At 48.6% G+C, this 12,916-nt stretch overlaps 6 protein-coding genes across 6 annotated transcripts; 2 read left to right on the forward strand and 4 right to left on the reverse strand.

Moving 5' to 3' along the window:
• Positions 1-39: 39 nt before the first annotated feature.
• On the reverse strand, positions 40-1,347 carry pex19 (putative peroxisomal membrane protein receptor Pex19; the record flags this gene model as incomplete). Its single annotated transcript, XM_057255249.1, has 3 exons — positions 40-150; positions 219-1,075; positions 1,143-1,347. The coding sequence occupies 3 exons, from the start codon at positions 1,345-1,347 to the stop codon at positions 40-42; spliced, it is 1,173 nt and encodes a 390-aa protein (XP_057109111.1).
• Positions 1,348-1,729: 382 nt separating this feature from the next.
• N7479_007556 (pectin lyase fold/virulence factor) lies at positions 1,730-3,193 on the reverse strand (the record flags this gene model as incomplete). The annotated part of the gene is made up of 1 exon (XM_057255250.1): positions 1,730-3,193. The coding sequence occupies one exon, from the start codon at positions 3,191-3,193 to the stop codon at positions 1,730-1,732; it is 1,464 nt and encodes a 487-aa protein (XP_057109112.1).
• Positions 3,194-3,622: 429 nt separating this feature from the next.
• Positions 3,623-4,851, forward strand: N7479_007557 (uncharacterized protein; the record flags this gene model as incomplete). Its single annotated transcript, XM_057255251.1, is given in 3 exon segments — positions 3,623-4,060; positions 4,076-4,217; positions 4,274-4,851. 3 exon segments carry the CDS (start codon positions 3,623-3,625, stop codon positions 4,849-4,851), a joined length of 1,158 nt encoding a protein of 385 aa, XP_057109113.1.
• Positions 4,852-5,337: 486 nt separating this feature from the next.
• N7479_007558 (glycoside hydrolase family 88 protein) lies at positions 5,338-6,948 on the reverse strand (the record flags this gene model as incomplete). The annotated part of the gene is made up of 3 exons (XM_057255252.1): positions 5,338-6,152; positions 6,216-6,705; positions 6,763-6,948. The coding sequence occupies 3 exons, from the start codon at positions 6,946-6,948 to the stop codon at positions 5,338-5,340; spliced, it is 1,491 nt and encodes a 496-aa protein (XP_057109114.1).
• A 622-nt stretch (positions 6,949-7,570) lies between these two features.
• Positions 7,571-10,117, reverse strand: N7479_007559 (fungal specific transcription factor domain-containing protein; the record flags this gene model as incomplete). Its single annotated transcript, XM_057255253.1, has 5 exons — positions 7,571-7,971; positions 8,029-8,351; positions 8,410-8,831; positions 8,885-9,804; positions 10,057-10,117. The coding sequence occupies 5 exons, from the start codon at positions 10,115-10,117 to the stop codon at positions 7,571-7,573; spliced, it is 2,127 nt and encodes a 708-aa protein (XP_057109115.1).
• A 308-nt stretch (positions 10,118-10,425) lies between these two features.
• Positions 10,426-12,483, forward strand: N7479_007560 (glycoside hydrolase family 154 protein; the record flags this gene model as incomplete). The annotated part of the gene is made up of 1 exon (XM_057255254.1): positions 10,426-12,483. One exon carries the CDS (start codon positions 10,426-10,428, stop codon positions 12,481-12,483), a length of 2,058 nt encoding a protein of 685 aa, XP_057109116.1.
• Between the last annotated feature and the right edge of the window lie 433 nt (positions 12,484-12,916).

Raw genomic sequence — 12,916 nt, forward strand, 5'->3', positions numbered from 1 at the left:
TTCCTTTCGAGCTTCAATCATAAATTTTTCAAGATGATATCACTGCTGCGGGCAATCAGGCACTCCGCCAGCTCCACCCGCCATATCTCCCAGATCCTCCATGAGGGGATTCGAAACGAGTTCCTCGGGCGGGCTTCCAGCCGCTTGCATCTGGAGGCATAGTTAGTAAACAGAATTCAAAACAGGATCTCGATCCAAATGTAGAAGAAACAACTCACCTCCTGCATCCTCTCCCACACATACTCTCGACACTTAGAATCATCATCCGAGTACCCCTTCTCCTCGAACTTCGCCACAATCTGCTTAACAACGCGCGCTTGCGTCTCAAACCGCTCCATATCCTCAGCCGAAACCTTGCCACTGCCCTTATTCTTCTCAATCCACGGCCCGAACTTGATATCCAACTCCTTCATCGGATCATATAGCATCTCCTTGTTAGATAGCTGCTCCATCATGCCCATGAACATCTTCGACAGATCTCCATCTTCACCAGCACCCGATGCGCCCGCCTCAACAGCCTTAAGTAGTTGCGCCAGCATATCCTCAGAGATATCGTCTTCATTACTTGCCGCGGCAGTAGCTTTATCGCCGCTTTCTTTCATTCGGCCCATTGTGCGCTTGATGGCGTCGTTGAACGAGTCTGGTTGCTCTGCGCCTGCGCCTGCAGTCGCAGCTGTCTTGCCAGTGCCCTGAGTGCTAGGATCAGAGATACCGACCGCTGCTGCGGCTGCTGCGAGAGCCTCTGCTGAAGCTCCGGCTTCAGAACCGCCCTCCTCGGCCATTACATCAGCGAGGAGCTGTTTGAGGAAATCGCCTGGTGGGATCCCACTCTCTTCAAGCTGTTTTGCGAATACATCTGCACCTTGGTCGACTGTTGCTTGGAAGTTGGGGTCTAGGCCACTTCCGGCGCCCGCGCCTGATCCCATCATGTTCGCCATGTCTTGTTCGAGTTGCTTGAGGAAAGCATCTTCGTTGAAGTCTGGGGGTGCTACTCCTAATGAGGGATTGGGGTCGGTTGTAGTAGAGGGTGCCGCGAGTGGGGCAGGTTTGGGTTTATTGAAGTCGTCCAGGACGTCTGCAGATGTGAGTATTTGTGTATTATCCCGCGTAGCGGGGTGTGAGGGGAGGTGGGTATGTGGTACCATCTAGCTCATCGAAGTCTGAGTCTTCATCGTCATCTACGGGTCCTTTCTGCGATTGTGCTGATGCTGATACAGGTGCTGACGTTGGTGCTGATGTTGATGCTGGTGTGGTGTTGGTGTTTGGCGCGGGCTGAGATTCTTGTGTCGGCGCGGTCACAGTGGGAGCCTCTTCAGGGCGGTCCTCGGTAGATAAGGGAGTGGCCATACTGCGCAATTGTAATAAGGATGACTCTCAATTGAAAATACCTGGTCGGTGGCTTAATCGAGGTAAAGAGAAAGTCTGGAGATGAGGTTGACATGTGACCGGGTGTTTTGGCGGGGGAAATGCCGATCGCCGAGGGTTTACATTTTAGCCTAGGTCCCCATTCCTTTTTAGGGCAAAGGCCTTGCCGCTTTTTGCTTGGTAGAACATGTCCCTGCCCTGATATAGATATAAACCCTCAATGAAACCACAGTGACTCTCCAATCCCGTTTTCGCAAATCATCTTTGGTTGTGAAATCGACACGTGCTGCACAGAAATAATTGGACAAATTGATCGAAATTATTTGGAAGGGAAGATAAAACTAAATACATCTGAAAAACGTGCCTACAGTCCTTTTCCATTGTATGCACCGATATTGGGGCGCTTTGCCGATGACACCTTGTTGTTCCAGAAGTCTCGACCTCCGTTATTCTCTATTGGGTCACCGTGGAGCAAAGCAGGACTTCCACGGCTGAGTCGATAACCATCCACCGAATCAAGGCTGTCTTTCGCTGTGCCAGGATTGGTGAAAAGGGGATTTCCTTGAATTCCTGCTCCCTCATCGGGTATTTCAACCGTTTGGAAAATATTTTCATGCCACTCGATTGAGCTATCCTTCGGCAAAGTCGAGCCTGCGGTTCCCACCCAAATGTTGTTCGACAAGTTTGCATGAGGCGGGACTGCGATCTCGAACGCTTTGTTGGGACAGTAGATAACATTATTGTAGAATTCCATGTGGACATCCTCTCCGTTGCTGTACATCCGGCAATCGTTCTGGAAGACGTTATATCGAACAATTTGTGTCGCGCCGCCGGGGGTTCCGCAACCGTCACAGTTGAGGAAGATACCACCCGCGTTATCATGGCTATAGTTATACTCGACGGTACAAGTACCTTCATTGCCCCAATCACAATCAAACGCCTCACTGTCAATATCCGACATGAGCGAGTCATGAACCACATTGCGTCGCATCACTGCATCTTTGCATCCGAGAACCCAGATCCCAGCGAAGTTGCCGCCTGTGTATGGGTATTTTCCGTGACCGCAAAACCCGGCGATGTTGTTCTCAATCATAGGTGCTTCGCCGTAAGACACGACAACACCGTCACCACCGACATAGGAAATGTTGTTTCCGTAGACGTGGGTTCCAGGTCCCCGATTGTCCATCTGCCCGACGCGGACTTTGATACCACCGCCACCGCAGTCGAAGACTGTATTGTCGTATATCCGGACGTCGTCATAGCGGCTTGCATTCTCGGTGCCGTTCACGATAATCCCACCAGAGGCGATGAATGCATCGGACTGCGTGGCCTTGTTGGTCTCACCAGCTACATTATAAACGGTAATGTCGTGGATGGAGAGACCTTGGTGAACTGTCCCATCACTTGAAGTTGCAACGATACCGCGCCGCCAGGCAACTTCAGAGGCAGGATTGATAATTGCAATGTTGGAAACATCCCAATAATCCTGATTTGTTAAACTCACAGCCTCCGCTGCTCCAGCTCCATTGATGATAGGCAGAGGACCGTCTCCATAGCTGGTCAAGCTAATCGGGCGATGCTGATTGCCACTACCCTTTGGGGACAGGGTGCCTATGCATGTCGAGCCAGATTTGACAAATAAAGAGTCACCGGCTTTTAATACAGCTTGATTGACTTTTTGAATTGAGTTGAAAGGGTGTGCTTTGCTGCCATCACCTGTCGCGGTGCGACCACAGTCTAGGTAAATGTCACTTGCAATTGAGGGTTGGACCAGTGCTGCCAAAAGAACTATGGCACTGCCATATCGTAAAGCCCGAAGACCAGTCATGATGAAGAAGATAGTCAAGTAATGAACCCAGCTTGAAGTGGTCTCACATTCATTAATCATTAAATTCCCATTTAGCTCCGCATCTGATGATCACAACTATATCTGGATGCAAGGTCACAGTAGCTATCGCAACCCCACAGTGTATCTAGCCGGCTAGACATTTTACAATTAGGCCGGTATGTCTATTCTGCCGAGTTACAATGGCAGCTGTTATGTAGTGTTTGTTATCGGGCGAAGTCTTCCCCCGCACTCCCCAACACTACCTACAACATAGGTACTAAATACTACAATGTCGATCACTCAGCCCACGTTGCATCCAAAGACCTTGGAGGTAGTTCTGCAGAATGGCTGAAGATAGCAAAAATATATTTAATAAGGTAGAATTGATATTTCTGCCGAGATGTTAAGTAAAAGCCATAATTGCCCATCATGTTGTTCCGTACCACTATTCTATGCTTTACCGGTGCCATAGTCCCAAGCTATGGATTCACTATACCCACCGGCAGTGCTCCCTCGAAATGGGTCCATCCAGAAGCAATGATCAGTCAATCCCAGTTGGACTTCATCTGTGACAAAGTAAATAACAACGAACAGCCCTGGAAGAACGCCTACACTGCGATGCTCAGTGACATTGCCATCGCCAAGGATCTATACCCGCCTGCGATTATCCAATGCGGCCCTTACTCCGACCCCGATGTTGGATGTGATGCAGAACGTGAAGATTTAATCTCCGCATATGGAAATGCACTTGCATGGGCTATCAGTGGGACCCAGTCATATGCCCAGCAAGCCATCAAAATCATGGATACGTACTCGGCCACCGTCAAGGGTCATAATAACAGCAACGCGCCGCTACAGTCCGGCTGGGTTGGATCAATCTAGGCCAGAAATGGGGAGCTCATTCGCTATACAGATGCCGGATGGACTGAGACTGGCATTGGTCAATTCGAGTCCATGTTGCGCGACGTATACATGCCTTTGACTGTCGACGGCACAGACCACAATGTGGCTAACTGGGAGCTGGGTAAGAAGAATAATCATCTAAAATTGAAAAGTATGAGCTGATACCATGTTTTCAAGTCATGACCGAGGCCGCGATCATTATGGCAGTGTTCCTTGAAGATGCTACATCCTACAACGCCGCTATGGGATGGCACCTGAAGAGGGTCCCCGCTACAGTGTATATGAATAACGATGGGGAATACCCAGTCGCCGCCCGTGGCCAAAGCTCATCGCCAGATGGTATCATCGCGTGGTGGTTTGATGAAGACACGTTCCAGGAGGACGGTCAGGCACAAGAAACATGTCGGGATCTCGAGCACACTGGGTATTCTTTCGCATCTATGGCCCATGTGGCTGAGGCCGCTAGAATCCAGGGAACAGATCTCTATAAGACTGACTTGGGAACAAGACTGCAGAAAGGACTGGGGTTCCACTCTAATCTCGCCAACGGAGCAGCTGTGCCGTCGTGGCTGTGTGGTGGAAAGCTGAGTCTCACATTGGGTCCTATTACGGAAGTTGGTTATAATGCCCTTTCATTCAGGAACGGCGTTGATATGCCTCACACTGAAAAATTGACGATTAACCAGCGGCCTGCGAAAAATAATGGGTTGTTTGTAGCCTATGAAACCTTGACACACGCGGAGAACAACGCTTGAGAGATAACCGCAGAATAACAAATAACAGCCCTAGAGGCATTTTGCACAAATTATTGAAAGTAACTTGGTACTGGCATCACGACCGTAATACTAGTAATAATAATAATACGGTAGGTGCGCAAAAAACGCCGTGTTAGAGTGAGTGCCTGGAGGGCGTAGTATCTCAGTAGAAACCACAACGGAATTTTCAAAGTAAAGTCAGCTCTATTACAAATGATATTGGATGGCTAGCAGAATCTATCGAAATTTCCGCTCGTTCAAATAAGAAGCGCGTGAGTTACCTCTTAGGAATTTGCTGCATATATATCTGGGTATGGCTTCTAGGTATTGTTATCGCGCACATAAAAGTGCTAATTACAATTTATCACTAAGTATGTAGGGAGTACAAAATTGTCTTCATATTTATTAGTTCGGTACTATGTAGAGAGTTTCATACAGTGTTGGTCTTTATTTCTGCCAGAATATTCTGCCAAACTATATAACCTCTCAAATCAAACCTATGTCTAGCAATCTGTTCCCAAACTCCAAAAAGTAGTAGTCCGCATAAACAAGCCCATGATCCCAAGCTCGGTCCGCATGATCCCCATTGAAATTAGCAGTTGATCTTTCCAAGATCGCATCAAATCGGCGCCTATCTGCGCCTTCAACTTTCTCGACTCCAACCTTCAAGCTCTTTTCGTCGAGTTTCAAAGACAGACTGTCACGATTATACGCCAGTGCGATAGTATCCTTCACAATGGCCATCGCATACTCCAGGTATCGCCTCGCAGTCTCATGCTCCCCAATCCATAGAAGCTGTCCATACAGGATAACCATGCCGTTCGCAGCAGCCATCCCAGCAGAAACATCTCTTAATGGAGCCTGCGTCCCGTTAACAGTGGTGTATGTGATCGGGGCATCGAAATCCCAGAGCGGAACATGACGCCCGCAGCCTCCCTCTTCGACAATCTTGGGGGCAGTCTCCAAGCGATAGATGAAATAGTCCGCTAGACCCTTTGCAGCGTCTAAGAATTCCTGCTTTTTAGTCCAGGAATAAGTCTGCGCATAACCTAGGATCGCCCACGCTTGACCACGTGCCCAGGTTGACTCGTCGGCGTATCCTTGCGCCGTGAACTTCCTTTTGACTGTTCCTTTTTGTGGAGAAAAATTGACACCATGGTATGTTGAGTAAAGGCTCGCGTTGCTTGAAATTGGCTCTTTCCGAAGATGCGATGTCAGGAGAGTGGTAGCGTGCGTTGTCGCGATAGAAATAAGATGAGGGTTCCGCGTATAGTTGCCTGCGTAGAATAGAAGATCGAGATCTAAATGATTTTGTTAGCTCATGCATTAATATAGAGGCATGGACTGCTCCGTACTACACAAACTATCAATAATCACCAGAAAGTCATCTTCCAGGCTCACGAAGTTGTGATGCGCATTTGTGAAACTGTCCCAGCTCCGAATAGCCCCAATCTTCTCATCATATCTGCTAGCGAGACTATCGGCAGCATGTAGCAACACATTCAAGCTCTCTTGATTGCCAAACAGTTCCCAATCCCTCCGGAGCGCAGGTTGGACAATGAATCCAAGATCATGCGTGTCTGTCCGAGCAGACATCGGATACAATGGTGCGGACCATGTTCGGCAGAGATTAGTCAGGTGGGAAATAAGGCTGCGTTGAAAGGCTTTTGGATCGCTCGAGGTATTTGAGATATTGGAAATTGTCGTTCCCGGGTACTTTCGAAGTCGTTCGAGAAGGCAGTAGAGACTACCAGGGAAGAAACCACATGTCCAGAACTCCGCATCCCTGCATTGGTACTCTCCCCGAGTTGGGCCGGCTTGGGGAACTGTCTCTGGAAACTGAATTGGAGGATCCTGGATTATATTAGACGTGGGCAGAATAAAAGGGGAACAAGGTTATATGCTTCATACATTTTGATCCAAGAATAACTCAGCGGCACCGATGATTTTCGCGAGTGTGTTCTCGCTGAACAACGGAGATAGGCTTTCTCTTATGCGGTGGCTATTGATTATTTCGGTAGCTGTCATCCTTGCACTTTTCACCTCGACTTCTAGATCCCCGTTGCTGGGGGGTGAGCTAATGCTTTGCAGGGCCATGGCACCGATGGACACAGGTGTATAGAGAAGTTGAACCTATGGAAATAGATGCAATGTAGACCCGGTTAAGTACCAAACAATTTAGTAGTTTTAAACCCCAACAGGTTTTGCCCCCGAAAGGCAAGGCGACCACCAGGTATCATCGGCATAGCTCTCGGGTGGATCCCTCGCCCGATGCCCGAGCAAGTCGAGGAGTATTGTACGCGCACCATATTATCATTTCGGTACACCTTGAAAGGAAAATTATAGGATTTTGAGACATAAAGATCTGCACTATCTTATTTATCAATGCATAAAAGAGTCTTGGAAGCTAAGTATCCGATCCATGTCCACATATTGCGGGTCTAGCAAGAAACTCGGCAACGATTCAAATCCATGCAGACCATCTCCAAGTGACGGATTTGAATCTACCGTCGAAAATAATTCGTTAAACACCCTGTTTGTTCTAGGTTGTATTTGTTGGGATTGGTGGGCTAAGGCCGGGCGTGGTGGAATCCCTGGAGCGTGTGCGGATGAGCCATGCTCATTTAGTGCCCTCTCGCTGTGCATCGATCCAGATGATGGGGTATGCAACCTAGAGATTATCAAATCAACATGAAGTACAAAAGTTAGGAGGAGCCCCTTACGCATGAGAGAAAGGACTTTGATGATCGGAACCAGTCCGTCGGTTGTTGTCGGTGTAACGAGATTGCCTCGCGCCCACCGGTATGATACTGTGGCGCTGTCGTGCTCTATGTTCCCGGATCCATTGGCTATCGGCCGGGCTGGCGGTTGGTGGTTGGGCTCCCAGTGCGTAGTTAACCTCATCGATATAATCAGAGGCCGTAATACTGAAAGAAGTAGAACCCATCATTCCCTGTAGGGTCTGAAGTTGGATAGAGAGACCTTCGGCGAAATTCCTCGTTTCCGAGCTGAGCTTCAAACTTGGGTTCGTTGAGACCCAGCGGGTAGACATTTCTTGAAGACTGGATAGAAGGACATGATGTGCATCGGGAAGATCAGTGCGATGGATGTGCGAGTGTACTGAAAAACTAAGTGTCAGTGCTGAATCTAAGCAAACCAGGACTCAGAACCCCTCACTCATCATAACGCGGGCACTTATATATGTGCAGAACGTGAACTGCGAGTTCACCAAGCCCACAAATGGTGTATATTGTAGGTATTTCTGGACAGTGTTGGCGGTCTCTGAGGCAGCAAGTTGACAGGTTTCAGCACTCGCAGTACTTGCAGGCTTCAGTTTTTCGAGAATGTTGGCACGTGGATACGCGATGCATTGATGCAGTAGAATCATGGATGTATTATGAGTGATGTGAGCAAGGGTTAGATTGGGATCCATGTGAACAAATGCCGGCTCTCTGGAAATATTGGAGTCCTTCCACCTTCGAGGCAAAAACATTTTCCAGCTAAAAGATGTTAGTGATTAGAGTACTCAAAGAATTTCAAGCCTTATGTGAGACACACTGAATCAGTTGGAGATCTAGCTCCTTGAAGCGCGTCAACCACGCATTGAATTCTTGTCTGCTTTGAAAATTGACAGATCGTTGAAGGAAGAATTTAACGACGCGATTGAGACACTCAGTGGCTTCCACACAATAGGCAAAGGATCCAATAGTCGACACATCTACTGATCGATTTTCCGGCGCTCGACTAATAGGAGAAGCACGCTCGGATGTTGGCACCGTGTCTGTGGTTTCCTTCTCTTTATCTGCAAGAGAAATAAAGTGACTGGGCAGGAAGGACACAGATTTGCCTATATTTCCCAAAGATGCCTCCCAAATGTGAAAGAACGGAGTGGTCACTGGTTCCTCTTTGACCCAGTACAGTCCATCGCTGGGTAGTCGCACTTGAACGTCTTCGCTGGATAAGTTTGTATTCCATCTTTTCTCAGGAATATAGTTAGACAGGTAAGTCCCAAAAGACTATATAGCTTACATACCCTGTGACCGTCGAGCAAAATCTTTAGACTAGTTAGACCCCATGATTGCTGATTGAAGACAGGTGACAGGTGTGCATACCGATCAAGTAAAAACACATTCCAAAATACCCGCCGTCTTTCCTCTGTTTCCGTCCACACCTGAGCAGGTGGCAGGCAGAAGTGTGGTCTGAGGGCAGCTTCACCCGTGTCAGTCTCTTCCGGCTCGGTGTGAAGACCCAGATACACAACTGCCCGTGTGAGTGTCCCAACAACAGGCCAGGCCTTGCTTGCATTCCCATCACCGATGTGCACAAAGGCAACGATGATGAGTGCTTGGAGGTTCTCTACAGATAGTCCATCCATCCCTGATAGAACTACGAACTCTCGAGACCTTTGCAAAGCATCCGGGTATAATTCAAGCCACTCTCCTGCCAATCGCTCATTTGCGACATATCGCAGGGCACAAACCATCATGGCATGGAGTACAACTGTGAGTTTAGGTCTCTCTGTTGGGTCTTGTAATCGAGAACGAAAGAGCGTTTCGTGAATTATCGGAATAAATGGATGAGCTACAGAGAAGTAAGCATCGAGGATGTCGCTGACCAGATTATCTGGAGGGAGCTGGGCCGATGAAGTGCTGCGCGCTTGAGTGGTAGTGTCTGGACAATGTCTCTTGTTTGAGGACTGGCCATTTGACGCTGCTATGGGTGAGTTTCGTGGTGGAAGATGGTCGTCAACCTCCACTCCATGGGTTGTGGAGGGCTGTTGAGGCTGGTTTGTGGTTGAACGCTTCTCCCACCATTCCTCTATCAAGGAGAAGACAATGCCTCGAATAGCATTTCCGTCGCGCCCCACATTGAGGCTCAAAGCACCGGCGTTTATTTGTTGCTGAGCCCTAGCAGCTTCGAGTTCGGTCTCCAGTGATTCTAGTATAGCATTGGCTAGATGAACATTTGGTGCCAGTACTGATTTCCAGGTATTGACGCACCCACTCGTTGTGTCAATGTCTGGATGATGCCGATTTTCACCCCTGGTTTGTTCCGCGTATAATCATACGAACAATCCGCTCCTATCTGCGGGTAAGCGTCAATTCTGGTTAAGTCCAAGGAGTGGAGACTTGCCTAGACGGCTGCAGCGGCTGCACGACGGAAGCTCTCTCGAGCAACGCAGCTTTCGGGTTCGGCATGACTGACATGCAGGGGTTTCTGACTCTGTTTGCTGCACCGAGCTATCTCGGGCGTTTGAAGCGTCCATGATGATAAGCAAAGCTGAAGCTTTGGGGCAGCGGGGGAAATAACGCCAAACAACCGTGCCCTGGGGAAACCTGGGAGATTGCGGAGAAATAGTCCAAGCGATGTCAGTCTGTTATCGGACGAAAGAACCCCCCGATCCCACCATCACCACATAGGTATAGCTAGAATGAATGATTTATTATGATAACCCCCTCTTTGGGGCTATTCACCGTGTTTCCCATTTGCTTTGACCTTTTAAACAATTCAGACCAAACCTATTCTCGAAATACAAGAAGTTGGTACGGTAGATCAAAATATATCCTTACAACAATGCCGCCGCTTCGGGGATTCTCCGACAACAACTTTGGCGACAGGAACGATGCACTCCTTGCAACCAATGCTCTGATCGGTTCACTTGAATCCTATTTTTCGCCAGGAAATGCTCGGGTCCAACTACCAGTTTGCTCTGGTGCGCATTTTGACGAAACAGCTGCCCAGCTTGAAGGATTCGCGCGGCCAATCTGGGCAGTAGCAGCAGTTGCAAAATCTTCGGATCTACCGGATTCGAAAGTATCGGCCTATATCCACCGTCTCGTAGAAGGAATCGCTAATGGAGTCAATCCCGACCATCCCGAGTACTGGGGCACGATCGGAGACTGGGATCAACGCATGGTTGAAGCTGAGCCAATTTCGTTTGCGTTACTGATAGCGCCAAAGACTTTCTACGAGCCGTTGTCCGAGCAAGGTCGCTCCCATCTTGTTCAATGGCTGTCGGGTCTCAATGGCAAACTGATGCCCCCCAACAATTGGCGCTGGTTCCGCATATTTTCGAATCTTGCTCTTAGTCGAGTATGCGGCGTGCCTTACGACGACGTTGAAGAACACATCGAAGCCGACTTTGTCGTGCTTGACCAATTTGAGCTAGGAGATGGCTGGTCGGGTGATGGAATCTGGAGAAAGGATGGAATTCCCAATCAAGAGTTCCACGGTCGCCAGGCGGACTATTACTCGGGAAGTTTCGCTATTCAGTTCAGTCAATTGCTTTACTGTATAATCGCCGACGATTCCGATCCCAGTCGTGTCTCGCGGTATCGTCAACATGCAAAGGACTTTGCCTCTCAGTTCTGGCGGTTCTTCGATGAGGATGGCGCTGCCATTCCCTTTGGCCGCTCGCTGACGTATCGATTTGCAATGGGCGCGTTCTACGCTGCCTTTGCTCTTGCTAAATGTTACGATCCGTCAAACCGATATACATCTGCAGGTTTTGTCAAGGGAATGCTACTGCGACATCTCCGGTGGTGGGCAGAGCATTCCTCTAATATGTTTGCTGCAGATGGAACATTGACCATCGGATATCTATATCCAAACATGTTCATGTGCGAAGATTACAATTCACCCCAGTCGCCCTACTGGGCCATGAAGATATTTGTGGTTTTAGCACTAGAAGCAAGCGACGAATTCTGGACCGCAGATGAAATTCCGCATCCGCTTTCCACAGCACCGGATGACTCTTCATCTGTGGGTGTGGAGTTGTTGCCAGCGCCGTCTCAGATCCTCTGTAATCACCCTCGCGGCCAGCACCACTTTATGCTTTCTAGTGGCCAGTTCTGTGTTTGGCCTCTGAAGGCCGCGGAGGCCAAGTACAGCAAGTTTGCGTATTCCTCGGCATTCGCTTTCAGTGTCCCGACAGGTGGCTTATTAACTCAGCTTGCGCCAGACAGCACGCTCGCTATCAGTCGAGACGATGGACAGACATGGGCCACGCGATGGGAGACAATTGGCCTTCCGCTGATCAAATTACTTTCAATTCACGGAATGGAGATAAAATGCCTGCAAAGCGTCTGGAGACCATGGAAAGCCGGCGACATTGAAATCACTACTACATTGGTTCCACCTTGCGACGAGTGGCCAGATTGGCATGTTAGAATCCATCGCATTAGATGTTACAAACAGGGCCCTCTGCATTCCGAGCACCTCAGACTCGTCGAAGGGGCCTTTGCTATCGAAGCAAAACAGCCACGGCTCATGTCCCAATTGGATGAAGATTTGACTGTCTCTTCCCAGTATGGAGGAACACTTGAGACAGCTAATAGTTCGATGATTATTGGCAGTGCCGGAGTGAGTGGTTTGAAGGATCTCACTGCATCTGGTGGAATCGAGGGCAAAATCTTGAAATCAGATTCCAACACCAATTTGATGGAACCGAGGGCTTTGATCCCTACTCTTCAACGTGACAAACTTGAAGTGTATCTGGATAAAGAGGTGGTGGTAGTTACAGGAGTGTTTGCTATCGCCAATGGAAAGAAGGGGCTCTCCCGCGAGGAGCTGGTCCGGAGATGGTCTCAGCAGCCTCATCTGACTGAAAGCATTTTGAATGAATTAAAGTGAAGCAGCAAACCGATAAATTTAGATATACACAATGCTTTGGGTTCTTAAAATCCAGTGTTAACTATTCATTTCTTTATTTTCAATTTTGTATCGACTCTTGGGTTTTAGACTAATTTGAACAAACTCGAGGGTCACACATCAACTTCCAATCTTAGGGTTTGCCAGTTTTCAAGTGCATTGGCTCTATCTCACTTGATCTAACTCGGCAATTATTAGAACAATTATTGGGGCAGCCTTACTTGCCGCAGGCGGATAGACCTCTGCTCCTCACTTGGATCGATCTTCCTTCTTCTCACTAGTCATTAGCTCAATCAACACAAGATTTCTTTCCCACCTTGCCTTCTCGATAAAGTTCAATTGTGGGATACCCAGGCCTCGGAAGGATGCTTTGCCCGAGCGACGGAGGATTCCCCGCCCGAAGATGCTAGCGTTA

The sequence above is a fragment of the Penicillium vulpinum genome (genome assembly GCF_028829585.1).
Source record: "Penicillium vulpinum strain IBT 29486 chromosome Unknown utg000003l_segment0_segment0, whole genome shotgun sequence".
Taxonomy (NCBI): Eukaryota; Fungi; Ascomycota; class Eurotiomycetes; order Eurotiales; family Aspergillaceae; genus Penicillium; species Penicillium vulpinum.